Source organism: Trachypithecus francoisi, unplaced genomic scaffold (genome assembly GCF_009764315.1).
Source record: "Trachypithecus francoisi isolate TF-2019V2 unplaced genomic scaffold, Tfra_2.0 Lachesis_group17, whole genome shotgun sequence".
Taxonomy (NCBI): domain Eukaryota; kingdom Metazoa; phylum Chordata; class Mammalia; order Primates; family Cercopithecidae; genus Trachypithecus; species Trachypithecus francoisi.
The window spans coordinates 64,171,631-64,197,779 of record NW_022681462.1 but is presented as its reverse complement, the minus strand read 5'-3'; the positions used below and the strand labels follow the sequence as shown (position 1 = coordinate 64,197,779).

Below are 26,149 nucleotides of genomic sequence, written 5' to 3'. Positions count from 1 at the left end.
ATCTTTTACACTTACACATACACACACACACACACACACACCACACACACACACACACGATTACGTAGCCCAGTTAAGGTGTCCCTTAAGAGGCAAAAACTGAAGAATATCATAGAGGCTAACGCTGCGCTTCGTCAGGGTAAGCCTAAGTAGAAGAATTATTTCATTTCTTTTTCTTTCCTTTTTGGGATTTGGAAGAGAAACAGGAAGTCAGAGATTCAGAGAAAAGAGCATTCACTCCACAACTGTAAACAGTTTATCTTATGTCAGTAAATATTTCCAAAAGTCACTGGGGGTATTTGGAACACCAAGACTTTTTCCTGTCCCCTGAAGTGAAGATAGATTACTTTCAAATTCAGAATCTAGACATGATAGATTCCTTTCAGGTTCAGAATCTAAATGTGGTATTTTATTTATTTAGCAGTCGGCTATGTTATATAGTTATATATATAGTCTCAATGTTATATAGTTCTATAATATTAGTGGTAATGAAAAGGATGGTGGATATTGTTTAAAATTAGAATTTTTAATTGCCCAAGATGGTACACTAATACAACAGTTGCTTTGTACTTGTTACCTAACTGAAATTACAGAATGAAATGAGGGAATCAGGTGTCTAGATCTCAGTGCAGACCATTATCCAACCAATTTGCAGTTTTGATTTATTATGACCCATTAATAGGGAATGTAGATGTTAAATGCCAATTTAATAATATTCTTAAGGCGTTGCTACTTCACTATAAAATATATAATTAGCATAACTAAAGAAATAGGTATGTTTAACTTTGAATTAATTTATTGTGTCATTATCATAGCAAAGTGCTCTAGGTAAGATATATGTATGATACTTTTCATATTTGAGGTTGACAGTTACCTCTCAATTTTTCGAGTTAATGGTGAAATTCTTGGCAGGGATAGCCACAAGTTATGGTTCATTCAATTTGTAAATGCAGTCCTAGTATACATCCATTTAAACGGCGACTTTTTCTTTAGTCATTTGTAAATACGTGATTTTTAAAATTAAGATCTTAATATAAGTCACAAACTATAAGATTTTTCCTTTTAAAGTATACAGTTCACTGGGTTTTGGTATATTCACAAGGTTGTGTAGCCATCACCAATGTCTAATTCTAGAATATTTTATCACCCCAAAAAGAAACCCCATATCCATTGTAGTCAGTCTCCATTAGCTTCTCCTCACAGCCCTTTGCAACCACTAACCTACTTTCTGTCCTTTGGATTTGCCTCTTATGGACATTTCATATAAATGGACTCATACAAATATGTGGCCTTTTGTGTCTGGCATCTTTCACTTAGCATGTTTTCAAGGCTCTTCCATGACTATAGCATGTATTAGTACTATATTCCTTCTTTATGGCTGAATAATATTCCATTGTATGGATATACCACATTTTTTTTTTGAGACAGAGTCTCACTCTGTCACCCAGGCTGCAGTGCGGTGGCAGGATCTCGGCTCACTGCAACTTCTGCCTCCTAGGTTCAAGCAATTCTCCTGTCTCAGCCTCCCTAGTAGCTGGAATTATAGGCCTGCACCACCATGCCCAGCTAATATTTGTATTTTTAGTAGAGATGGGGTTTTGCCATGTTGGCCAGGCTTGTCTCGAACTCCTGACCTCAGATGATCTGCCTGCCTTGGCCTCCCAAAGTGCTGGGATTACAGGCGTGAGCCACTGCACCTGGCCAGATCTACCACATTTTATTCGTTCATCTGATGGTGGGCACAGGCTGTTTCTACTCTTTGGCTATTATGAATAATGTTGCTCTGAACATTTATTTACAAGTTTTGGTGTGGACGTGTATTTCATCCCTTGGCATATGACCCCATCCCTTGACATATGACCCAGCAACCTCAATGCCAAGTATAAAGTTACCAATACTTTTTATTGGTATGCCAAATGTAAAGTTACTCCAATAACTTGGTAACTTTATATTTGAACTTTTTTTTTTTTTTTTTGAGACGGTGTCTCATTCTGTCACCCAGGCTGGAGTACAGTGTATGATCATAGCTCACTGCTCAAGTGATCCTCCCACCCAGGCCTCCTGAGTAGCTGGGACCACAGGTAAGCTCCCCCAAGCCCAGCTTATTTTTCAATTTTTTGATAGAGATGAGGTCTTACTATGTTGCACAGTCTGGTCTTGAACTCCTGAGCTCAGAGATGAATTCTCCCACCTCAACCTCTCAAACTGTTGGGATTACAGGTGTGAGCCACTATGCTGGCCTGTTTAAACTTTTGAAGAACTGTAAAACTGTTTACAAAGCAGCTGTACCATTTTTACATTCCCACCAACAATGTATGAGGGTTCCCATTTCTCTACATCCTCACCAACCTTGTTAGATGTCTTTTTCATTAGAACATCCTATTTGATGTGAAGTGGAATGTTGTTGTGACTTTGATTTGCATTCTCCCTCCTAGCAAATAATGTGCTTGTTGGCCATTTGTTTATCTTCTTTGGAGAAATGTCTATTCAGATACTTCGCCCATTTTTATCTATTTATTTATTTTTGATTTATTATTATTATTGTTTTTGGAGATGGGGATCTCCCTCTGTCGCCCAGGCTGGAGTGCAGTGGTATGAAGATGGTTCACTGCAGCCTCGACCTCCTGGGCTCAAGTGATCTTCCCACCTCAACCCCCAAGTAGCTGGCACTATAGGCATGCACCACCATGCCTGACTAATTTTTTTTTTTTTTTTTTTGTATTTTTGTAAAGACAGGGTTTTTCCACATTGCCCAGGCTGATCTCAAACTCCTGAGCTCAGGCAGTCTAACCGCCTCCACCTCCCAAAGTGCTGGGATTATAGGCATGAGCCACCATGCCCAGGCCTTTGCCCATTTTTTAATTGAGTTATCTTTTTTTAATCATTGAGTCCTGAGTCCTTTATATATTCTAGACACAGATCCCTGAGATATATGATTTGCAACTATTTTTCCCATTCTGTGGATTATCTTTGCACTTTCTTGATAGTGTCCTTTGAAACATAAAAATTTAAAAATATTGATGAAGTCCAATTTATCTGTTTTTTTCTTTGATTCCTTGTGCTTTAGGTGTCATATCTAAGAATCTGTTGCCTAATCCAAGGTCATGAAGATTTATACCTGTTTTCTTCTACGAGTTCAGAGCAAGCTTGTCCAACCTGTGGCCTGCAGGCCACATACAGCCCAGGCTTTGAATGTGGCCCAACACAAATTTGTAAACTTTCTTAAAGCATTATGAGATTTGTTTTGCAATTTTTTTTTTTTTTTTTTTTTTTTAGCTCATCACTTACCATTAGTGTTAGTGTATTTTATGTGTGGCCCAAGACAATTCTTCTAAGGTGGTCCAGGGAAGCCAAAAGATTGGTTTAGAGCTTTGGCTGATACCTGTAAGTTTGTGATCCATTTTGTATTACTGTGTATATACGGTATGAGATATGGGTCCACATTTATTCTTTTGCATATGCATATCCAGTTGTCCCAGCATCATTTGTTGAAAAGACTATTCCTTCCTCCATTGAATGACCTTATCACTCTTGCCAAAAATCAATGTGAGGCTTTAATTCTGGACTTAATTTTGTTCTGTTTATCTATATATCTATCTTTATGCAAGTACCACACTGTGTAATCAAGCTACTGTATAGCTTTGTAGTAAGTTTAGAAATGGTAACATGTGAGTCCTCCAACTTTTCGATTTTGTTTTGTCTATTCTTCAGCCCTTGAATTTCCGGGTGAATTTTGATCAACTTGTCAATTTCTACAAAAAATGCAGTTGAAACTTTGATAGAGATTGCATTGTGTGTGTATAGTCATTTGCAAGTATTGCCATCTTCACAGTATTAGGTCTTCCAATCCATGAATATACAATTTCTTCCATTTATTTAGATATTCTTTAATTTCTTTCAGTGATGTTTTGTAGTTTTCAGTGTACGCATCTTGCACTTGTTTTGTTAAATTCATTCCTAAATATTTTATTAGTTTTGATGCTATTGTAAATGGAATATTTTCTTATTTTCATGTTTGGATTTTTCCTTCCTAGTGTATAGAAAAACAACTGACTTTTATATGTCGATCTGATTTCCTAAAACCTTGCTAAACTCTATAGTTTAGTAGTTTTTTGTGGATTCCTTAGAATTTTCCATGTACATGATCACGTCATTTGTAAGTAGAGATAGTTTTATTTCTTCCTGTCCAATCTAGATGGTTTTTTATTTTATTGTCTTGCCCTGGCTATTATCTCTATTACAATGCTGAATAGAAGTGGTGAGAAAAGACATCTTTGTCTTGTTCCTGATTTCAGGGAGAAAACTGTCAGTCATTTACCAGGAAGTGTGATGTTAGCTGTGGGCTTTAGTAGATGTCCTCTATCAGGATGAGGGAGTTCCTGTCTATTTGTATTTTGTTGAATATTTTTATCATGAAGGGGTGTTGGATTTTGTTGAATTTTTTTTCTGTGTCTGTTGAAATGATCATCTGGTTTTTGTTCTTTATTCTAGTCACATGGTGCATTACATTGATTTCAATTTGTTGAAAAATATGCACTCTTCATATTATTTTTAAAACTGTAGACATTTTACTATAGGACATAAGCAAGTTATTTTGCATGTAGAGCAAAAATTGACCAATATTAACCTTTTGTCCTTTATATTATTCACATGGTGCATTACATAGATTGATTTCAATTTGTTGAAAAATATGCACTCTTCATGTTATTTTTAAAACTGTGGACACTTTACTGTAGGACATAAGCAAGTTATTTTACATGTAGAGCAAAGATTAACCAATATTAACCTATTAACAAATGGGTAAATAGACTCCTCTTATTGCTTAAGCTGAAGAGTATCCCTACATTTCTGCCAAATGATATGATAGTTCAAGACTTAAAGATGCCCCTTTCAGGACTACTTTTCATTTTCTAGTATTGCATCCATATTTTCTTTCCCTGTTTACTGTAAAGCTAATAAGGAGAAAAATGATGCAGCCCCAGAACTGTGAACATGTTTGTGATTGACAAACTGCATTATCTACTCCTAAATCATTGCTAGTAAATGCCAGTGTGAATCATTAATCATAAATGCTAATATGGGTAATGGAAAAGGTTATTAAGGTTAATCTCCTTAGGAAAAACCTCAGAAAACAATGGGGTGAGGATTCTATGAAAACAAAGAAATGAAAAGAGAATGACTTCCAGCTCTACAGTAATGTGTTTCCTTTAAATTAAGGCTAGAATTTAGGAACATCTGAAGGCTTTAAGAGGTTGGGGTGCTCTTAATAAATGTTGTAGTCTTTTAAGAATAATTCTGCTTATATTTATTTCTCACGTACTGAATGATATTGTTAGTATTAATGTGAAAATTAAGTACAAAACAGTCTTTATGCTAGGAAAATAATCTTTTAGTGGGTTTTTAGCAGCCTAAAGTTTTTAAAAACTGGTATAGGATTAGGGAGGGTGCTATATTACACTAAATACTGGGAAAATCAATGTGGTCATATTTTTAGAAAACAAAAGAATAGTATACTTCAACTGCAGTTCCATTCCAGGGCTCTGAAAGTTTTGCCGTCACGGTTCTTTGTAACTGAGGCTTTCATTCCTAATGTAAATTTCATAGCAGGGCAGTTCATAGCAAGGGGAATTCAGAAATACGTTATTAGGCTGCTTATTAAAAATAGCCTGATAAAATATTACCAAACATTTAAAATTAGTTTTATGAATCTCAGAGCCAGAAACCATCATGCTTCCAAAATCAAGTAACACTTCAGAATTTCAGAACCAATTCCCTTGCATCTTGTCCTCTCCCTTACAGTGCTTCTCCCTGCAATTAATCTCCTCCAAAAGGAAAGTTAATATGGAAAACACGAATTCCAGATTTACTTCATATGGCTAACTCCAAACTGCATGTTCATATGCCTTCTCTTACATCAAATAAAAATTATGCAAACTTGTCAGGATCACAACAATTTACCCTTAAATACGCCAAAGTACCTCTGGCTTGAAAGAGTTAACCTGGACCTGGCCAAATTGAGAGTGGTGATAAAGAATCATGATAGTAAAAATCCAAACTGTAAATTGTAGCAATTGAATCAAACTGTAATACTTCCTTAAATTTCAGAATATGGTAACGTTATGAGCTGATAGATTCAAACAATCTTATCTGTTAGGCACAGCTAAAATAATAACACCCTGTGTTTATGTGGTGATGTCATACTGTCTGTTGTTCTACTAGAAGTAGCAGTACTTCATTTGTTCCTCACTACATATCCACAAGGAATAATGGTTTGTTGTCAACATGCCCCTTTTTCTGAACTGGCTAAACTGAGACCTAGAAAGGTTAAGTAGCATAGTTGGGCTCCAGCCTTAGTCTCCTATTTCCCATTAAGTTCTTTCTGTAAGCCCTTACCAGTTCTGGAATTCGCCTTAGAATTTAAAACTTGTACATGGATCTCACTAGAGAGTGATTAGAATGTGTACATCGGATAATTTAACAAATTATCCTGAATGTTAATTGTGTTGTACCATTTGAATGTTTTGTTTTTTTGTTATTTTGGTTTTTTTTTTTTAGAATAAATATGGCAGAGCTTTCTGAGTCAGAAGGACCAGTAGATTGGAAAGAACGATGCGTAGCTCTGGAGTCCCAGCTCATGAAATTTAGAGTTCAAGCGAGCAAGATACGAGAGCTCTTAGCAGAGAAGGTAAGCTTTCTCCCTAAGCTTTGTTATTAAATGTCAGCTATTGAGGGCCTGTTTCATATATATTAAACAATCTCAGTACTTTGATGGTTGGATTTAATTTTTGTCAAGTGTTTGAAGCTATATTTGGCATATTCTTTGCCAGTGTTAGGGTAGATTGGACTTTAAGACAAAAAATATTTATTTGCAAATGCTAGTGGCATATGTGAGGACTGTGTGTGTTTGATGAATGTAGACTTCATTCATTCCAGAGAGAAAGCTATAATTTATTTGATTTTATTACAGGAGTATGACAGCTTTGATCTACTAAATGTTTATAAAAATCACATTGAGAGGATTATAGAAAAAATTATCTATTGGTAGTAAAATGTGTTTATACCATATTTGAAAAATGTATCTACTTAGGAATCTGTGTTGACTAAGTGTATATTACTAAATTCTCGCCTGGGCTAGAATTGAGTTTAACATGATTGTATGCTTTTCTAATCATGTAATTAGAATTTCATTTATATTACAGGAATTTTTTACAAGTATGTGTACAAAACCAATAGATTTGTTCATTTATTCATTCAACAAATATTCTTTGAGGGCTAATTATGTGTTAGACACCATTCTTAATACTACAGTTATATATGTGAAAAAGACAATCCATGTTCCTATTTCCAGGGAACTTGAATTCTAGACCTGTGCTGTCCAATACAGTAGCCCCTAGCCACACGTGGATGGATGTTCAACACTTCAAATAAGCCTAGTTCAAATTGAGATGTGTTGCAAAAGTAAAATAAATACTGGATTTCAAAGTTTTAGCATGAAAGAAAGAATGTAAAATATCTCAGGAATAATTTTTATATTGATTATATGTTGAAATGTTATTTTGGATATTGGGTAAAATAGGCAATATTAAAATTAGTTTTACCTACCTCTTTTTACTTTTTAAATGTATTAGAAAATTAAAAAATACACCTGTGGCTCATATTATATTTCTAGTGGACAGCACTGTCTGTATGAATGGATGAATGATATTAGTGGTTATTCAGAATTGATCAGAAGAACTTACAGGTGGTTTCTGAAACAATAGTCTGCATAATCCTTTTGGGATAGAGACTGCTACATGTCTCATCTCTCCAAAAAAGGTATTAAATATTCTTTTCATTGCTAGCCAAGAATCTCTTAGTGCAGAATTATTCTAATAAAATTCAGTGAAACATCATTCAGTCTAAGCTTGCATATATATCATCTCAAACTTTTGGGCTTTAACATCTTTTAGGTGAAAGACTAAAGTTATCCTTACTCACTTTAGGTCAAGGATGACTCAGTAGTCAATCAATGAATCAATCCCAAACTTCAGTGTGCTTTATTTATTGATATTACAGCAAAAGTATAGTTTATAAAATCCCAGTTTGAGTATCGACAAGTTGGAGAAGTTTTTTCTAACATAACTTAGTGACTCATCTTTTATCTTTTGCTCTTCTCTCAATGAAAATCATTTTCCATGTTGTACTATGATTTATCTGGTATTTTCCAACAACCCCAACTGCCCCATACAGTGATTTTTGTCAAGATTCACCAATTGTGTCCTTGTTACTAAACCTCATAGACACTTCCCAGTTGTTGCCTAAGCCTCTCAGCAGTTGACACTGTTGACCACAGGATCTCTCTCAAAATGTTCCTGGTTTTCTTGACTTCTGTACTTGTTTGGCTTCCTTATGGACTAAGTAGAAGGTATCACCTTATTTGGGTTCCAATTAGTTAACCTTTAAATTCTAAATTTTTTGGCAACATTTGTTCTGTTCTTTAGAAAGCATGTTGCAGCAAGTTTCTCAATGAGTGCCCATTTAAAAAATAATACAAGTGTTGTTATCTCCAATAATTTCTCTATAAGTAAAATGGCTTTTTTATTATTAATTTTTATGCTATTAGATTAAATGTTTTCTTTGTCAGTGAATGAGCATTGATAGGAATATTATTTCAGAATTGCCGTTCTAGTTGTGGTTTCTTTTTCTTTAATTTTCTTTTTTCTTTTTTTGGTCTGTAGTTTGTATCTGTGACATAAATTCTTTGGCAGATCTAAGAAATGGAATTATTCTGATGTGTTTTACACATTGGAAAGTAGATAAATGTGCCAAGTTACTCATGGCTTCCCAGTAAATATATTCAACACAAAAATATGAATAAGGATTTTCACAATATTTTCTGTTATATTCTATTATGAATATTTTTATCAGGTTTAAAAATTTATTTTTGTCTCCATCCATGTTTTAATGAAAATATCTAATATTTATTGATTTATTATGTATAGGATAAGCACTGTATAGGTATGATTTATTTAATTCTTATAACAACTTGTGAAGTAATACATTTTGTTGTGCTCATTTTATAGATTAGGAAACTGATGCTTACTATGCCAAGAAATCTTCTAAGTGCTTTAAATATATAAACTTTTAAATCCTTTTAACTATCCTACGAGGTAGCTACTAATATTATCCACATTTACAGAAGAGGAAACTTAGGCATAGAAAAGTTATTTAACTTGACTGAGTTCACACCAAAAAGTGAATAATGGAGCCAAGATTAAAACCCAGGCATTCTGCCTTTTTAAGTCTGAAGGCTTAGCCATCACCCTCTACGGCCTTTCTAATTTTCACCTTCCTTGCCTTCTCTGCTATATCTATTCACTCATCCATTCTGTCCTCTATTCAGCCATGCGACATAAAAATCCACTTCTGCTTGTGGGCAGGTACCTGTGTGTGTATGTTTGTATGTATGTATGTAATATTAACAATTTACATAACATTACTTATTTTTCTTTTCTTTTTTTTTTTTTTGAGACGGAGTCTCGCTCTGTCGCCCAGGCTGGAGTGCAGTGGCGGGATCTCAGCTCACTGCAAGCTCCGCCTCCCGGGTTTACGCCATTCTCCTGCCTCAGCCTCCCGAGTAGCTGGGACTACAGGCGCCCGCCACCTCGCCCGGCTAGTTTTTTTTTTTGTATTTTTTAGTAGAGACGGGGTTTCACTGTGTTAGCCAGGATGGTCTCGATCTCCTGACCTCGTGATCCGCCCGTCCCGGCCTCCCAAAGTGCTGGGATTACAGGCTTGAGCCACCGCGCCCGGCCAACATTACTTATTTTTCAAAGCAAACCCCATGGCATTACTTCTGAGTGCCAACTCGAGTCAAATGTTGCATTCCAGAGACTGGTCTGGTCCTATCCACCTCTTTGGTTTTGTGTTAGCACCAGTCAGCCCCAGGGCTTCTCCCTAATAGTGCTGTATACTTTCCCCCTAAATGGATGCAGGCCCAAGGCTGAAGATTCTTGAGAGAATACTAATTTGGTTCTTTAGCTCTTTGCCAGGAATTGTGGCCAACTTCTCTTTCCTGCAACAGTTCTAGTTCTTAGTTCCACTTTATTGGTTATGGGTATAGGAAGCTGACCCTTGGGGCCAAATAGGGTTCCTAAGTCTTTACTGCAACCATCAACCAGTTTAAACCCCACAGTAACCCTATGAGGTGATTGTTATTATCCTCAATCTGGAGAATTAACATTAAGGCTGAGAGTAATTGAGTAGCATGCCCAATATCACACACTAACAAAAAGCAGATCTGCCGTTAGACTGTAGATCTTTCAGACTTGTGATGTAGCTAGTAGAGTGTCTGGCACATAGAAGTAACTCATTATTATTTTCCTGTGTCTTTCTGTTTTTTTTTTTTTTTTTTTTGAAATGGAGTCTTGCTTTGTTGCTCAGGCTGGAGTGCAGTGGCGCAATCTCAGCTCACTGCAACCTCCACCTCCCAGGTTCAAGCGATTCTTCTGCCTCAGCCTAATGAGTAGCTGGGACTACAGGCACATACCACCAGGCCTAGCTAATTTTTGTATTTTTAGTAGAGACAGGGTTTCACCATATTGGCCAGGATGGTCTTGAACTCCTGACCTCGTGATCCGCCCACCTCGGCCTCCCAAAGTGCTGGGATTATAGGCGTGAGCCACCATGCCTAGCTTTTTTTCCTGTGTCTTTCTGAATGGACACACTGGTTAAGTGAATGGGGAGGTGACCTAAATGTAATTACATTTGTGTGTGTGTGTGTGTGTGTGTGAGAGAGAGAGAGAGAGAGAGAGAAAGACAGGGTCTCACTCTGTTGCACAGGCTAGAGTGCAGTGGCGCAATCTCGGCTCACTGCAACCTCCACCTCCTGGATTCAAGTAATTCTCCCACCTCAGCCTCCCAAGTAGCTGGCATTACAGGCACGGGCCACCACATCAGGCTAATTTTGTATTTTTGTTAGAGACGGGGTTTCACCATGTTGGCCAGGCTGGTCCTGAACTCTTGACCTCAAGTGATCTACCCATCTCGGCCTCCCAAAGTGCTGGTATTACAGGCGTGAGCCACCGTGCCTGGCCTTAAATGTAATTACATATTGATAGCAGATATATTTCTGAATTTTTTAAGGAAAAATATGTGAGATGATCTAGGTGTTTTTATGATTAGAGATGAATTTCAATTGTATATGCCCTATATTTTTGGAGATGAAGTTGGAGAATACATGGGATCTTTTAGAAAAGTTGTTTTGCACCTATTTTTTTCATCACAGTTTCCAAGTAACTTAGAACATTGAAGCTTGTGAAGAAAAAGGCCTTATTGAAGTCTTGGACAAATGCTGCTGTAAGTGGGAGAGGTCTTTAGAGGAATTTAAGGAATGGTGTTGGAAATATCACTAGTATGCCAAATATAAACTCTTCAGGGAAGCTGAGATTTAAGTAGTTTTCCTACTTTACAATATTACTAGTTAGTTTTCTGAGTCAGGGAGGGAAAAGGGAAAGTTTCTTTGTAAGTTGAAGTGAAATGTTATTTCCTATGAGTTAGATTTTCAGTGAAAAGGAAAGGGAGAAAAATATGAAGAATTTTCCCTTTGGACATCAGCATGACTCGCATAACCTCATGCTACCTCTACCTGATGTGGCATTGCCATTTGGAATTTCCTGCCACTTGGCATTTCTTTTGTGAATATGATCCCCTTGAAGCAGCCTTGGATTGTGTCATAAGAATAAGGAGTCCTTGGACAGCATAGCATATACTTTTACCCAACAATCCAGTACAATATCATGATTAACCTATTTAAATTATACATTCCCTCAGTTACTCTACTGGCTTGCCTAATGTTTCACAGTGTCTAATGGAAATTCTACATATACTAACAATGAGACTGTACAGGCTAATTTAAATGTCACATCTTTGGTTACTGGTTGAAGATATTTATTATAAAAACATAAAATAATGTTTGGTGGTAGAATGTTTCACGGAGTCTGTGGGGGAAAAGACAGGAAGAGAGACACGTGGCAGGGAACTGCTGTCCACATCAGTGGATGTAAAGATCCTACAGGATTCCACCTAAATTAACCAATCCATTAAACAAATTTATTTGTGTACAATCCCTTTAACAATGAGAGGCTCTATAAGTATACAGGCTCAATGGCAAATTTCCCTCTGCCACTTGTTGCTAAGTTCACTTTGGCTACAGAGGGTACTTCTGTAGTAGTAAATTAAGCACTAGGCTTAGAATTTGCTGCTTCATTTTGTTATTACATAATTGGCCTGTTCATAAAATACTTATTTTTGTCCAAAGCCTGATATGGGACAATAGATCATTTCAGGTTTGTTTTTCTTTTTCTTTTCTTTCTTTCTTTCTTTCTTTTTTTTTTTTTTTGAGACGGAGTTTTGCTTTGTCGCCCAGGCTGGAGTGCAGTGGTACCTTCTGCCCCCTGGGTTCAAGTGATCCTCCTGCCTCAGCCTCCCAAGTAGCTGGGACTACAGGCATGCACCACCATGCCCAGCTAATTTTTGTATTTTTAGTAGAGAATGGGTTTCACCATGTTGGCCAGGCTGGTCTCAAACTCCTGACCTTAACTGATCTGCCCACCTTGGCCTCCCAAAGTGCTGGGATTACAGGTGTGAGCCACTGTGCCCGGCCATTTCAGGTTTCTTTTACTGACTTAAGATAGATTGGCTATGGAATTGGCCCAAGGTTTACATTATATTCTATATTGTGAAAGTATAAACTTACATGAATATTATCTGCATTGCTTTTTTGAGTATATTGCAAAGTTATTGTCCAGCTTGAATGATTATATTAATAGAAACAAATAATCACTCAAAAGCAAAGCATTACCTTTCTTCTTTTCTTTTTCTTTCTTTTTTTTTCGAGACAAAGTCTCACTCTGTCGCCCAAGCTGGAGTGCAGTGGTGCGATCTTGATTCACTGCAACCTCTGCCTCCCGGGTTCAAGCGATTCTCCTCCCTCAGCCTCCCAAGTAGCTGGGACTACAGGCATGCACCACCATGCCTGGCTAATTGGGGGTTTTATTATGTTGGCCAGGCTGGTCTCAAACTCCTGACCTCGTGATCTGCCCACCTCGGGCTCCCAAAGTGCTGGGATTACAGGCGTGAGCTACTGCACCTGGTCAGCATTACCTTTCATACTACTCTTATATTTAAACTGGTTTTAAAATAATCTAATTTTATTGGATATACCTAATGTATATTTACATTAATGCAATGTGAAGTGTTCAGAATTTATAATCTGTAATATAGATTGTGAAAATGTAGTGATTACCCTTTATCAAAGTTTATCCACACATCATAATTTTTTGGAGTTAAAATCTTTTCATTCATTTGTTCATTCATTCGTTCATTTTGTTCAGTAAACATTGAGTTTCTGTTATGTGTATTCATTATGCTTTCCTCAACCACCGTTGTATAAGTAAATCATCCAACATCTGGAGAGAGAGCACTTAGTTTTTTCTAGTCAGTGGCAGAATTCTGTTAGAATCTCAGATTTCTTTTTTCTTTTCTTTTCTTTTCTTTTTTCTTTTCTTTTTTTTTTTTTTGAGATGGAGTCTTGCTCTGTTGCCCAGGCTAGAGTGCAGTGACGCTATCTTGGCTCACTGCAACCTCTGCATCCCGGGTTCAAGTGGTTCTCCTGCCTGAGCCTCTCAAGTAGCTGGGATTACCAGCGCCCACCACTGTGCCTGGCTAATTTTTGTATTTATGTAGAGACAGGGTTTCACTATCTTGGCCAAGCTGGTCTTGAACTCCTGACCTTGTGATCCACCCACCTCGGCCTCCCAAAGTGCTGGGATTACAGGTGTGAACCACACACCTGGCCCTCAAATCTCAAATTTAGCCTCTCTTGGTTATATCTCTATCCCTTTGTTTCTTTCTGTGATAAGTTCCTTGATAACATGTAACTTAGCATGGTTCCTATTATGAATGTTATGCCTTTAAGTTACAGATAGAAGATTTCTAGGCTGAACGAATAGCAGACAAAGGACAGAAATCGAGACAAATGCTTTTCAGCTAAGATTTGTGTGTGTGTGTGTGTGTGTGTGTGTGTGTGTGTTTATTTGGGACTCTGATTTTCATATCGTTCTGTATCACTATACACTGTGTGCATCTGGCTTATAAATTCTATAGCACCTGTGGTTCAACTAAAAGGGCATTAGGGAATCAGAACGTGAAGACTGAAATCCCAGCATGTACAAGGCATGTTCATTCTGAACATCAATTTCCTAATCTCTGTAATGGGAATAACAATTCCTGTCTCATAGCATAGCTGTGAAATAGTGTATTTGAAAGTTCCTGGTTCCTAAACACTAATCTGAATGTTTAAAAAGTTATCTTCTATTCCCTGAATTATCTTTCTTTCTCCTAGGATTATTTTCCTGTTTTTATGTTTGTAATTACTTTTCAGGTTGCAAACTTTTCTCAAATGCCTGATGATTTTTAGTGTTCTATTTATATTTAAGAATAGGACACCTGCAAAGTGGCAGTTATGTATAACTGGTCATTTGCTGGTTAGCAGTCAATCTTTTCTTTAGTGTGAGTGGGTGGGAGAGTACCTGCTGGGCGGTGAGCTCATAGATGCCATAGCTGTTGGACTAGTGCACTCCAGTTCATTTTTTCAATTTTGTAAGAGAAGAACTTTTCCATTTTTTAGGAAGTAAATGCTTAGCTGCTAGACATTTGGCAGATGGGGATAAGAGAGAAGGTTTCAAGGAATTAGTTGACTCTAAGGGCCACAGATTTTCCATTAATACCTACTGTTTTCAGTCCGACATATCACTCCACCTCTAGGTTTTTACAGGGCTCTGCAGGGCATTTGGCCCTTAGGAGGAGAAGCTCAAGCCTTATTCTCCAAGCCGTATTCTAGGCTATGCTACCCAGAACTCTGCTACACTAAAAATAGGGGGATTAATTGACTATATGCATATTTAATGGTAAGCTGGCCCTTCACCCCCAACCTCCTTTATCCCACTTGGCTCCTAAAATGCTAGCAGCCACCCTTTATTCTACAGGAGGAGATAGAAGTCTCTAGGGACTCCATGAGTCCAGGAGGAAAGAAACAGTGATGCTGACATCAGTAGTTCCCCAACAGGGAGCCCAACCAGAACACCCATGGTTAGGGTTCCTGGTCAATAAACCCCACGTATGTGCTGAAGTTTTTAGTCAGCTTTTTAGTCCTTCACCCTTAAACCTAAGTAGCACATCATGGATGACCAGACATCTGAAGAAAGCCTCTACCATGAAAGATAGGGCATAATCAGAAAAAAACAGCATTGCCTATATGGGGAAAAGTAAGCAAAACAAAATGAGCAAAACTCTATTATTGAATATTCTCAGAGAGAAAGGAAAGGATAGTGCATCCATGAAACAGGGAGTATTCAGAGAATAAATCAGGGCTCTTAGAAAACCAAAAACATCGTAGAAAAAAATGGCAAACTTAAGAGCAGGGTTGAAATATAAACTTAGGGAAAGTTCCTGGGAAGTAAAGCAAAACACTAAAGAGATGGAAAACAGGAGAGAAAAGATGAGAAATTTAGAGGTCCAGTTCAATATGTCCAAGATTCAAGTAATAGGAAGACTGGAGGGGAGAAAATAAATGAAACAATACAAGAAAGTTTCCTAGAATTGAAGCATACAAGATTCCAAGTTGAAAGTGTCTATCAAGCACCTACGATAACAGATTAACATAATTTCCACCTCAAGGTACATCATAATGAACGTTTAGAATATAGAGATCAGGCCGGGCGCGGTGGCTTATCACGAGGTCAGGAGATCGAGACCATCCTGGCTAACACGGTGAAACCCCGTCTCTACTAAAAAATACAAAAAAACTAGCCAGGCGAGGTGGCGGGCGCCTGTAGTCCCAGCTACTCGGGAGGCTGAGGCAGAAGAATGGCATAAACCCGGGAGGCGGAGCTTGCAGTGAGCTGAGATCTGGCCACTGCACTCCAGCCCCGGAGACAGAGCGAGACTCCGTCTCAAAAAAAAAAAAAAAAAAAAAAAAAAAAAAAAAAAAAAGAATATAGAAATCAAAAAAAAGATTCTGCAAAGCTTTCAGAGAGAAAAAATAGGTCACATACAAAGCATCAGGAATTGAAATGGCTTCAGACCTTTCAAATGCACCACTAGAGATTAGAAGATGATGAAACAATGTCTTCAAAATTCTGAAGGAAAATTATATCAAACCCAGAATTCTGTACCGAGGCCAATAATGAATTTTATTTGAAGGTAGAATGAAGATATTTTGAAGACATTCAAGGTCCCATGTAACTTCTCTGACGACTCTCCAAAAGGAGTGCTTTATTAAAAGGAGGAAGTAAACCAAGAACGAGGAAGGCATGGGATACAGGAAACAGGAGATTCTATAGGGCAGAGGCAGAGAGGGGAGCCAATTGAGCCTCCTGAGTATCTGGGACTACAGGTGTGCACCACCACATCTAGCTAATTTTTTTGTATTTTTAGTAGAGATGGAGTTTCACCATGTTGGCCAGGATGGTCACGATCTCTTAATCTTGTGATCTGCCTGCCTTGGCCTCCCAAAGTGCTGGGATTTCAGGCATGAGCCATCGCGCCTGGCCGGCCTTCTTTATGTTATTCAGTAAGGGTTTGAGAAACATAAAAACAAGCACAAAGTAAATCCAGTTGCGAAGTAAATGGGCTTGTTTAGTTTTCTCAGGGGACATGTTAATAGGATGTTTCCATGGAAATCATTATCTAAACAAAATAACAATTTATTGTGAGTTTTCAGAATGCGTCGCAAAGAATCAAACCTATTTGCTGCATATATTTTGATGTTAGATGTGCTTGGGATCAGGATTGTTATATCTTCTTGATGAATTGCTTCATTTATAATTATTGATTCTCTTTATTGCTAGTTTTGTCTGGTTTTAATATTGTTTTAAATTAATATTTGGGTCTATTTTTCTATCTCTTTAATTTCAACCTCATAGTGAAATGTTTTAAATATGCTTTTTGGTTTTTTGAGATAAGGACTAGCTCTACCACCCAGGCTGGAGTGCAGTGGTGAGATCTCAGCTCACTGCAGCCTCTGCCTCTCCAAGCTCAAGCTATCCTACCTCAGCCTCTTGAGTAGCTGGGACTATAAGTGCATACCACCATGCCCAGTTAATCTTTGTATTGGTTTTTTGTTTTTTGTTTTTGTTTTTGGTAGAGATGGGAATTTGCCATGTTGGTCAGACTTGTCTCGAACTTGTAAGCTCAAGCTGTCTGCCTGCTTTGGCCTTGCAAAGTGCTGAGATCATAGGCATGAGCTACCATGCCTGGCAAAATTATGCTCTTTTATATAGTGTGTAGCCAGATTTCTTTATCCAACTACAGAAATAATATCTTTAAATATATCTGAAATCAAAATAAATGCATTCTATTTTCTGTATGTCATGTTGATCAAGTTTTCTTTATCTCTCCCTGTTTCCATCCTTCTTCCCTCCTGGTATTTTTGGAAGCTCTAGATTGAATTTATTTTTCTTTTTACTTTTCTTTTCTTTTTTTTTGAGGCAGAGTCTTGCTTTTGTCCAGGCTGGAGTGCAGTGGCGCACAATCTCATCTCACTGCGGCTTTTGCCTCCTGGATATAAGATTGGCATGCTCAAAACAAAAAACAAAAACAAACCACATTTCTTCATGCCAACAGCAACTGACTTTAGAAAAGCATAATAGAGATAAAAACAGCAATTAGAATAGCAACAAAATTTATACCAGTCTAGGAATTAACAGAGATGATGACTTTTTTTTTTTTGAGACTGAGTTTCACTGTGTTGCCCAGGCTGGAGTGCAGTGGCGTGATCTGGGTTCACTGCAAGCTCCGCCTCTCGGGTTCACACCGTTCTCCTGCCTCGGCCTCCTGAGTAGCTGGGACTACAGGTGCCCACCACCATGCCTGGCTAATTTTTTGTATTTTTAGTAGAGACAGGGTTTCACCGTCTTAGCCAGGATAGTCTTGATGTCCTTATCTCGTGATCCACCTGCCTTGGCCTCCCAACATGCTGTGATTACAGGCGTGAGCCACCGTGCCCGGCCAGATGATGACTGTTATACACTGAATTTCTGTTAAGTGTAACTACTTAAAACTCTTGTCTCTTTAACTTTTTTTTTTTTAATTGCCAGCATTGACTGGCACAGTGGCTCATGTCTATAATCCCAGTGCTTTGGAAGGCCGAGGTGGGAGGATTGCTTGAGGCCAAGAATTCAAGACCAGCCTGGGCAACATAGTAAGACCCCCCCACTCCCATCTCTACCAAAAAATTAAAAAATAGTCTAGGCGTGGTAGCTCACGCCTGTAATCCCAGCACTTTGGGGGGCTGAGGTGGGCAGATCACTTGCGGTCAGGAGTTCGAGACTAGCCTGGACAACATGGCAAAACCCCTTCTCTACTAAAAATACAAAAATTAGTCAGATGTAGTGGCACATGCCAGTAGTCCCAGCTACTCAGGAGGCTGAGGTGGGGGAATTGCTTGAACCTGGGAGATGGAGGTTGCAGTGAGCTAGCCAAGATCGTGCCACTGCACTCCAGCCTGGGCAACAGAGTGAGGCTCTGTCTCAAAAAAATTAAAATAGAGAGATCAAAATTACCCAGGTGTGGTGTGCACACCTGTAGCCCCATCTACTCGGGAGGCTGAGGCAAGAGGATCGCCTGAACCCAGAAGTTCTGGGCTGCAGTGCTATGATATGATGCCCCGGGGGGAAAAAAAAAGGCTCGCACAAATACTTTATAACATTATAATAGAACTTCAAACTGGAATGCGGCAAGGAAATGTTGGGGATGATTAAAAACAAATCTGTATAGGATAGTGTAGTGGTGGGGGATTTGGTGAAGGAAAGGTTAGGAAATCAAGAGCAGTGGAGAGCAAGGTGTCAAAACCAGGAACTGCTGAAATCCTTACAACAGCTGGGATTGATTCTTCTTTAGACAACACTTTAGAAACTAGGCATTTTCTAGAACACAAACCAGCACCTTCAATTTAAACTTTCAGGAAACTCTTGAAATTTAGGTAATTATGTATCTTTGATGGACAATGGAAGATGCTAAATGCTACGTGAATCCATTAGAAACCATAAAATGGCAGGTAACCAGAAAGACTTCAGATGCCTCACCTTGTCCTACAGAGAACTAGTGGTTTTTCCAACATTACCACAAAACGACCTACTTTGAAAGCCTAAGGTGGTGTGGGGACGGGTTGGAAATAACACTTGGAGTAGGATGATTATTACAACTGAATGAGATTTTTCATCTTGGAGAGTAATTCAGCCCTCAACAACTCCTTGAGCTTTGCAACAGGAGCAGACTTTTAATTTGTAATATTAGATGCATTTTCATGAAAAGAAAAAAATACACATTCTTTGTTCAGAAAAACCTTTCTTTGAAGGTTAACTTATCATTGTGCCATTAATACTTTATCATCTATTTAATCTGGAATGTATCTTAGTGATTTTTTTTTGTTTTTTTGGGGGAGGGGGTATAGAGTCTCGCTGTATTGCCCAGGCTGGAGTGCAGTGGCGTGATACTGGCTCACTGCAACCTCTGCCTCCTGGGTTCAAGTGATTCTCATGCCTCAGCCTCCTGAGTAGCTGGGACTATAGGGTGTGCCACCATGTCGGCTAATTTTTGTATTTTTGGTAGAGATGGAATTTTGCCATGTTGGCCAGGCTGGTCTCAAACTCCTGACCTCAAGTGATCTGCCCGCCTCAGCCTCCCAAAGTGCTGGGATTGTGGGCATGAGTCACTGTGCCCAGCCTATCTTAATGATTTAAATGGACTTTTTTTTTTTTTTTAACCTCAAAACAAATCTGCGTAATACATTTATTTTTGGTATATGTTTATACAGTTTGTGGAATGGAAAGTTAGGAAAAGCTCTGTACTTTTTTTTTTTTTTTTTTTTTTTTGAGACGGAGTCTCGCTCTGTCGCCCAGGCTGGAGTGCAGCGGCGCCATCTCCGCTCACTGAAAGCTCCACCTCCCGGGGCCATTCTCCTGCCTCAGCCTCACGAGTAGCTGGGACTACAGGCGCCCTCCACCACGCCCAGAGAATTTTTTGTAGTTTTTTAGTAGAGATGGGGTTTCACCGTGTTAGCCAGGATGGTATCGATCTCCTGATCTCGTGATCCTCCCGCCTCGGCCTTCCAAAGTGCTAGGATTATAGGCGTGAGCCACTGCGCCCGGCCGCTCTGTACTTTTGATGAGTATACTTCTTGAAGCTGAGACACTGAATTTCTCCATTTCACATCCAAGGACTGAGAGCTAAGAGAAGATATTCCTGGAAGCTGCATGTCAAAATGAGAGTGGCTTCCAGTGGAATGATGACCAGATAAGATGATCACAGGAATAGAGGATTATCTTTACAGGTCGACACATAACAGGGTAACCTTGGGGTTATCTATTGCTGCATAAAAAACTACTTCAAAACTTAGCAGCTTTATTGATTTAGCCATTCCACGATGTATACATATTTAAAAACATCGTGTTGTACACAATAAATATATACAATTTTTGTCCATTAAAGAAAACCGTAGTGGGCTGGGTGCAGTAGCTCACGCCCATAATCCCAGCACTTCGGGACGCTGAGGCAGGTGGATCACCTGAGGTCAGGAGTTTGAGACCAGCCTGGCCAACATGGTGAAACCCTGTCTCTACTAAAAATACAAAGAATTAGCCAGGCATGGTGGCAAGTACCTGTAATCCCAGCTACTTGGGAGGCTGAGGCAGGAGAATCGCTTGAGCCCAGGAGGCAGAGGTTACAGTGAGCCGAGATCATGCCACTGCACTCTATCCTGAGCAACAAGAGGGAAACTCCGTGTCAAAAAACAAACAAACAAACAAAACAAAACAAAAATCCTTAGTGGCTTCAATTAACAATCATTTTATTTGTTCGTGATTCTGTTGGTGGTTCTTTTACTCTGTTTGACGTGGAATGGGATCACTCATGTGACTGCATTCAGTTGGCAAATCAGCTGGAGGGTGGACTCACTGCGGGTGCTGGGACAGCTGGGTCTGGATATCCAAGATGATTTTACTTGGATGTCTAGGTCTGCTGGCCTCCCGTCTCAGCCTTCCAAGTAGTTGGGATTACAGGTGTTTCCAAGAAGTTGGGATTACAGGTGCATGCCGCCACACCTTGATTTCACTCACATATCTGATGCCTCAGCTGGGAGTGGTGAAACTACTGGAAACTATCCTAGCCACCCTGCTAAACCGATCCTAAGGCAGCCAGATCTTTTTCCATGGTGATTGAGGGCTCCAAGAAAGAGCAAGTGGAAACTGCAAATCTCTTCAGGCTCAGTCTCAAAAGGTACAAAGCACTCTTAACAACCAAAGCCCATCACAGCGTGGCCCAGTGTTAAGGGAAGGGGAAATATCCTCTATCTCTTGATGGAGGACATCCCATGGAAAAACAGCACATTGGATAGGAGTTACTGGATCACCTTCTGGTTGTCTAACATAAACTTGTTTCTGTCTATTGAGAAATTGAATTGTTTTCAAGTTTCACATGTAGTGCACCAGGCAGGTCTGTCTGTACTTCAAGAGGATGGACCTACCTCTGCAGAAGATGATCTCTAAATGTATTCCCAGTATCTGCAGCATTGATAGACACTGGGCAGACTGGTGTAGGGTGGGGCAGATAATAATTTATATTACAGGTGTGTCTTAAAATTTTAAGAGTAAACACTAAGTTTTGCCCTCCTTCTTCCATGTCTACAATTGTGCCTACACTTTAAATTATAACACATACATATATAATATAAATTGTCCTTGCAGAAGCTAAAGTTGATACAATATCATTTTCTGTCTTCTGAACAGTGATCTTCACATTATTCGACTACCCATTGAATATTTCTTCATCTTCCTTTGTATTATTATCTTGAGCTTTCATTTCATTTTTTAAAATAAAACATATAGGCCTTAGGCAATTATTCTGCATTGTACAGGGAGTATACTTTTATCTTTCAGCATAATTGTGCTATTCCTATTTGCTCACTTTTTTTCTTCTGCTTCTTCCCATTACTTTGAAGTCTCTGCATATCTCTTAAATCTGGTAATTTATATTTTTCACGCTCATACGTATTAAATGATACATGAATTATTTGTACAATTTTTCATGTTATGAGCTCTCTCTTCTACTGAGTTCAGAGTAGAGTTTACTTCATCTATATTATCTATTGCTGTATTAACAACCCTAAAATTTCATGGCTTAAAACAACTATAAACATTTATTATCTTGCACAGTTTCTACAGATTAGAAATTTGGGAGCGACTTAGCTTATGTCTTCGATGAGGCTGCAGTTAAAATGTTGGTCTGGGATGTAGTAATCTGAAGGCTTGACTGGAGCTGGAGGGTTCACTTTCAGTGGTTCACCAAAACGGTTGTTGGCAAATTGGTATTGGCTGTTGGTAGGAAGCCTCAGTCCCTAAGTGTATGGATGTCTCCACAGGACTGCTTGAGGGTTCTCACAACATGGTGGCTGGCTTCCCTCAGAGCAAGTCATCCAAGAGAATGCAAGGTGGAAGATGCAGTGCGTTTTATGACCTACCCTCAGAAGTCATACTTCATCATTTCCACAATATCCTGTTGGTTGCAAAGGTCAGCCCTATGTTGTGAAGGAAGAAACTACACATGGGTGTGATTACCAGAAGGTGAGGATCGTTGAGAGCCATTTAGAAGCTGGCTACTGAACCATCTATTGAGTTTTTTCTCTTTCAGTGACTGTGTATTTCTACATTTTCAAGACTTTCTTTTCTTTTTTTTTTTTTTTTTTTTTTTTGAAACAGAGTCTCACTCTGTTGCCTGGGCCTGAGTGCAGTGACTTGATCTCATCTCACTGCAGCCTTGACCTCCTGGGCTGAAGCGATCCTCCCACCTCAGTCTCCTGAGTAGCTGGGAATACAGGTGCATGCCACCATGCCTGGCTAATTTTTGTGTTTTGTTTTTTTTTCTTGTAGAACTGATGTTTTTGCCATGTTGCCTAGGCTGGTCTCGAACTCCTGGGCTCAAGCCATCCGCCTGCTTCAGCCTCCCAAAATGTTGGGATTGCAGGCGTGAGCCACCAAGCCTGGCCAAGACTTTAAACTGGTTTATTTTCCTGCCTGCTTGTTCTTGTTTAACACCTTCCTGCTGTTTTTCTTCTTTTTTTCAATTCTTGTCTTTTAAAAAATAGATGTCATTCTCATTTCATCTCTTTGACAATCCTAAACATAAGAAATCTAAAGTCTTTCACATGGTGTTATCATTTTTATTTTACCGGACTAAATTGGTCTTTTGACCATTGATACTGTTATCTGTATTTCTTAGTTTTCTTTGTATGTTTTGGAATTTGGGGTTGCAAGGTACTTTTTTTTGTTTTTGTTTTTTTGAGACAGAGTCTCACTGCATTGGAGTGCAGTGGCATGATCTGGGCTCACTGGCAATCTCTGCCTCCCAGGTTCAAGTGATTCTTCTGCTTCAGCCTCCCAAGTAGCTGGGACTACAGGCACGCACCACCACACTCAGGTAATTTTTGTATTTTTAGTAGAGACAGTGTTTCACCCTGTTGGCCAGGCTGGTCTCGAACTCCTGACCTCAAGTGATCCACCCACCTTGGCCTCTGAAAGTGCTGGGATTACAGGTGTGAGCCACTGTGCCTGGCCTGCAACGTACTTTTTTAAAAAATTTTTTGGTCAAGTTAATTGAGTACATATGTAAAAGTCACCCTTTTGGGTGTTTAGTTCAAAGAGTTTTGCCAAATATACACGATTCCGTAACCACTACCACAATCAACATACACACTGTTTCCATCACCTCAGATATTTCCCTCCTATGCCTTAATAGTCTGTCTTCTTCTCAAACTCTAAGCCCTGGCAATCACTGATATAGTTTCTGGACCTTTAGTTTTGCCTATTTTAGAGCATCATACAGTATGACATAAGGTGTATGGTTTTTAGTGAATGGCCTCTATCATTTAGCTGTATTCTTTATTTCTCTTAAGTAGAACTTCTGGGTCAGCAAAAGAATTGATAAACTCAACACATAATGCTTTAATGAGAAATCAGGGTGAAAAGGAAGAAACTCTTTTTTTTTTTTTTTTTTTGAGACGGAGTCTCACTCTGTTGCCCAGGCTAGAGTGCAGTAGTGTGATCTCAGCTCACTGCAACCTCCACTTCCTGGGTTTGAGTGATTCTCATGTCTCAGTCTCCCAGAAACTTTTAAACATCAAAATGAGGAAAGGTAAAAAGGATTTGAAACAATGACTAGTATTGAAGATAAGCAAAGAAGATACAATATACAGATAAAAGAAGCCCCTGAAGAAAAAAATCAAAACAAGGGAATGAAACAAATGCAAACAGTATAATTTAAGAAAAGTTTACAGAAACTTAAAAAAGCAAAATGTTGCATATTGAAATAGGGGATCATGTGGCTGAGAAGATTAACCTAGAATGACCCACTTCAAGGCATATTTTTCATCAAAATACTGAATGTTAAAGAAAAAGAAAACATTCTTTAGGTATTTAGGCAAAAATAAAAACATGACCTTTATATCATTAGGAGAATAAAATTATGTTGTTACACTGATAGTAATGCTTTATGCCAGGAGAACACGGAATACCATGTTTCAGATATCAAGGAAAGCACATATGATCCAAGGTTTTTGTGTTAAGCAGAACTGGCTTTCAACTATAAAGGGCATGGGAAGCAGCTATTAGCAGTTAAAGAACTCAGAAAATATTGTTCCTAGGAGTTCTCCCTAAGAAATTTAGAGAATGAGGGTCAGACAACTAGCGTAACTAGGGAGATTGTAGTATGTGATGGCTATATGATCTGACAATGAAGATAGAGTAAACCAATAAAAATTGGAAAAAAATTGCATATTTTAAAGTGTATTTCTGAACCCTATTTTGTTCTATTCATCTAAGATGTCTGTTTCTACCCGAATATCATTCTTTTGACTACTATTGCAATTTTATAAGTCTTGATGTCAGGTATTATAAATATTCTATTTTTTTTCTAAGTTGTTTAGGCTATTCTAGGTCCTGTGCATTTCTATGCCAATTTCAGATTCTTCTTCTTAATTTGTGGCCTGCTAGGATTTTGATTAAGACTGGGTGGAATCTATAGGTCAATTGGAAGAGAACTGACAATAATATCAAGTCTTCTGACTCATAGTTTAACTCTCCATTTATTTAGCTCTTCTTTAATTTTTCTAATCAGTATATTGTGGTTTTCAGCATACAAATATTGTGCTTATTTTGTTACATTCGTACCTAAGTATTTTATGGTTTTGATACTTTTGTAAATGCTACTGTTGTTTAAATTCTAATTTCAACTGTTTATTGCTCTCTTTTTTTAACCTTTTTTTTTTTTTTGAGACGGAGTCTCACTCTGTTGCCCAGGCTAGAGTGCAGTAGTGTGATCTCAGCTCACTGCAACCTCCACTTCCTGGGTTTGAGTGATTCTCATGTCTCAGTCTCCCAGAAACTTTTAAACATCAAAATGAGGAAAGGTAAAAAGGATTTGAAACAATGACTAGTATTGAAGATAAGCAAAGAAGATACAATATACAGATAAAAGAAGCCCCTGAAGAAAAAATCAAAACAAGGGAATGAAACAAATGCAAACAGTATAATTTAAGAAAAGTTTACAGAAACTTAAAAAAGCAAAATGTTGCATATTGAAATAGGGGATCATGTGGCTGAGAAGATTAACCTAGAATGACCCACTTCAAGGCATATTTTTCATCAAAATACTGAATGTTAAAGAAAAAGAAAACATTCTTTAGGTATTTAGGCAAAAATAAAAACATGACCTTTATATCATTAGGAGAATAAAATTATGTTGTTACACTGATAGTAATGCTTTATGCCAGGAGAACACGGAATACCATGTTTCAGATATCAAGGAAAGCACATATGATCCAAGGTTTTTGTGTTAAGCAGAACTGGCTTTCAACTATAAAGGGCATGGGAAGCAGCTATTAGCAGTTAAAGAACTCAGAAAATATTGTTCCTAGGAGTTCTCCCTAAGAAATTTAGAGAATGAGGGTCAGACAACTAGCGTAACTAGGGAGATTGTAGTATGTGATGGCTATATGATCTGACAATGAAGATAGAGTAAACCAATAAAAATTGGAAAAAAATTGCATATTTTAAAGTGT

The 26,149-nt window shown here is 38.4% G+C and overlaps 1 protein-coding gene across 4 annotated transcripts in view; it reads left to right on the top strand.

Moving 5' to 3' along the window:
- PLEKHH2 (pleckstrin homology, MyTH4 and FERM domain containing H2) overlaps positions 1 to 26,149 on the top strand; it is a 131,649-nt gene that overhangs the window by 941 nt on the left and 104,559 nt on the right. For 2 of the 4 annotated variants that reach the window (XR_004428348.1, XM_033175858.1), the window contains exon 2: positions 6,556 to 6,685. Coding sequence is in view for 2 of the 4 variants with exons in the window: in XM_033175858.1 (XP_033031749.1) it covers positions 6,563 to 6,685 (123 nt within the window). In the remaining 2 variants the exon portion in view is untranslated. Of the gene's footprint in view, positions 1 to 2,049; positions 2,082 to 6,555; positions 6,686 to 22,456; positions 22,659 to 26,149 lie in introns of those variants that run through there. The other 2 variants (XM_033175859.1, XM_033175860.1) reach the window with 2 other exon arrangements.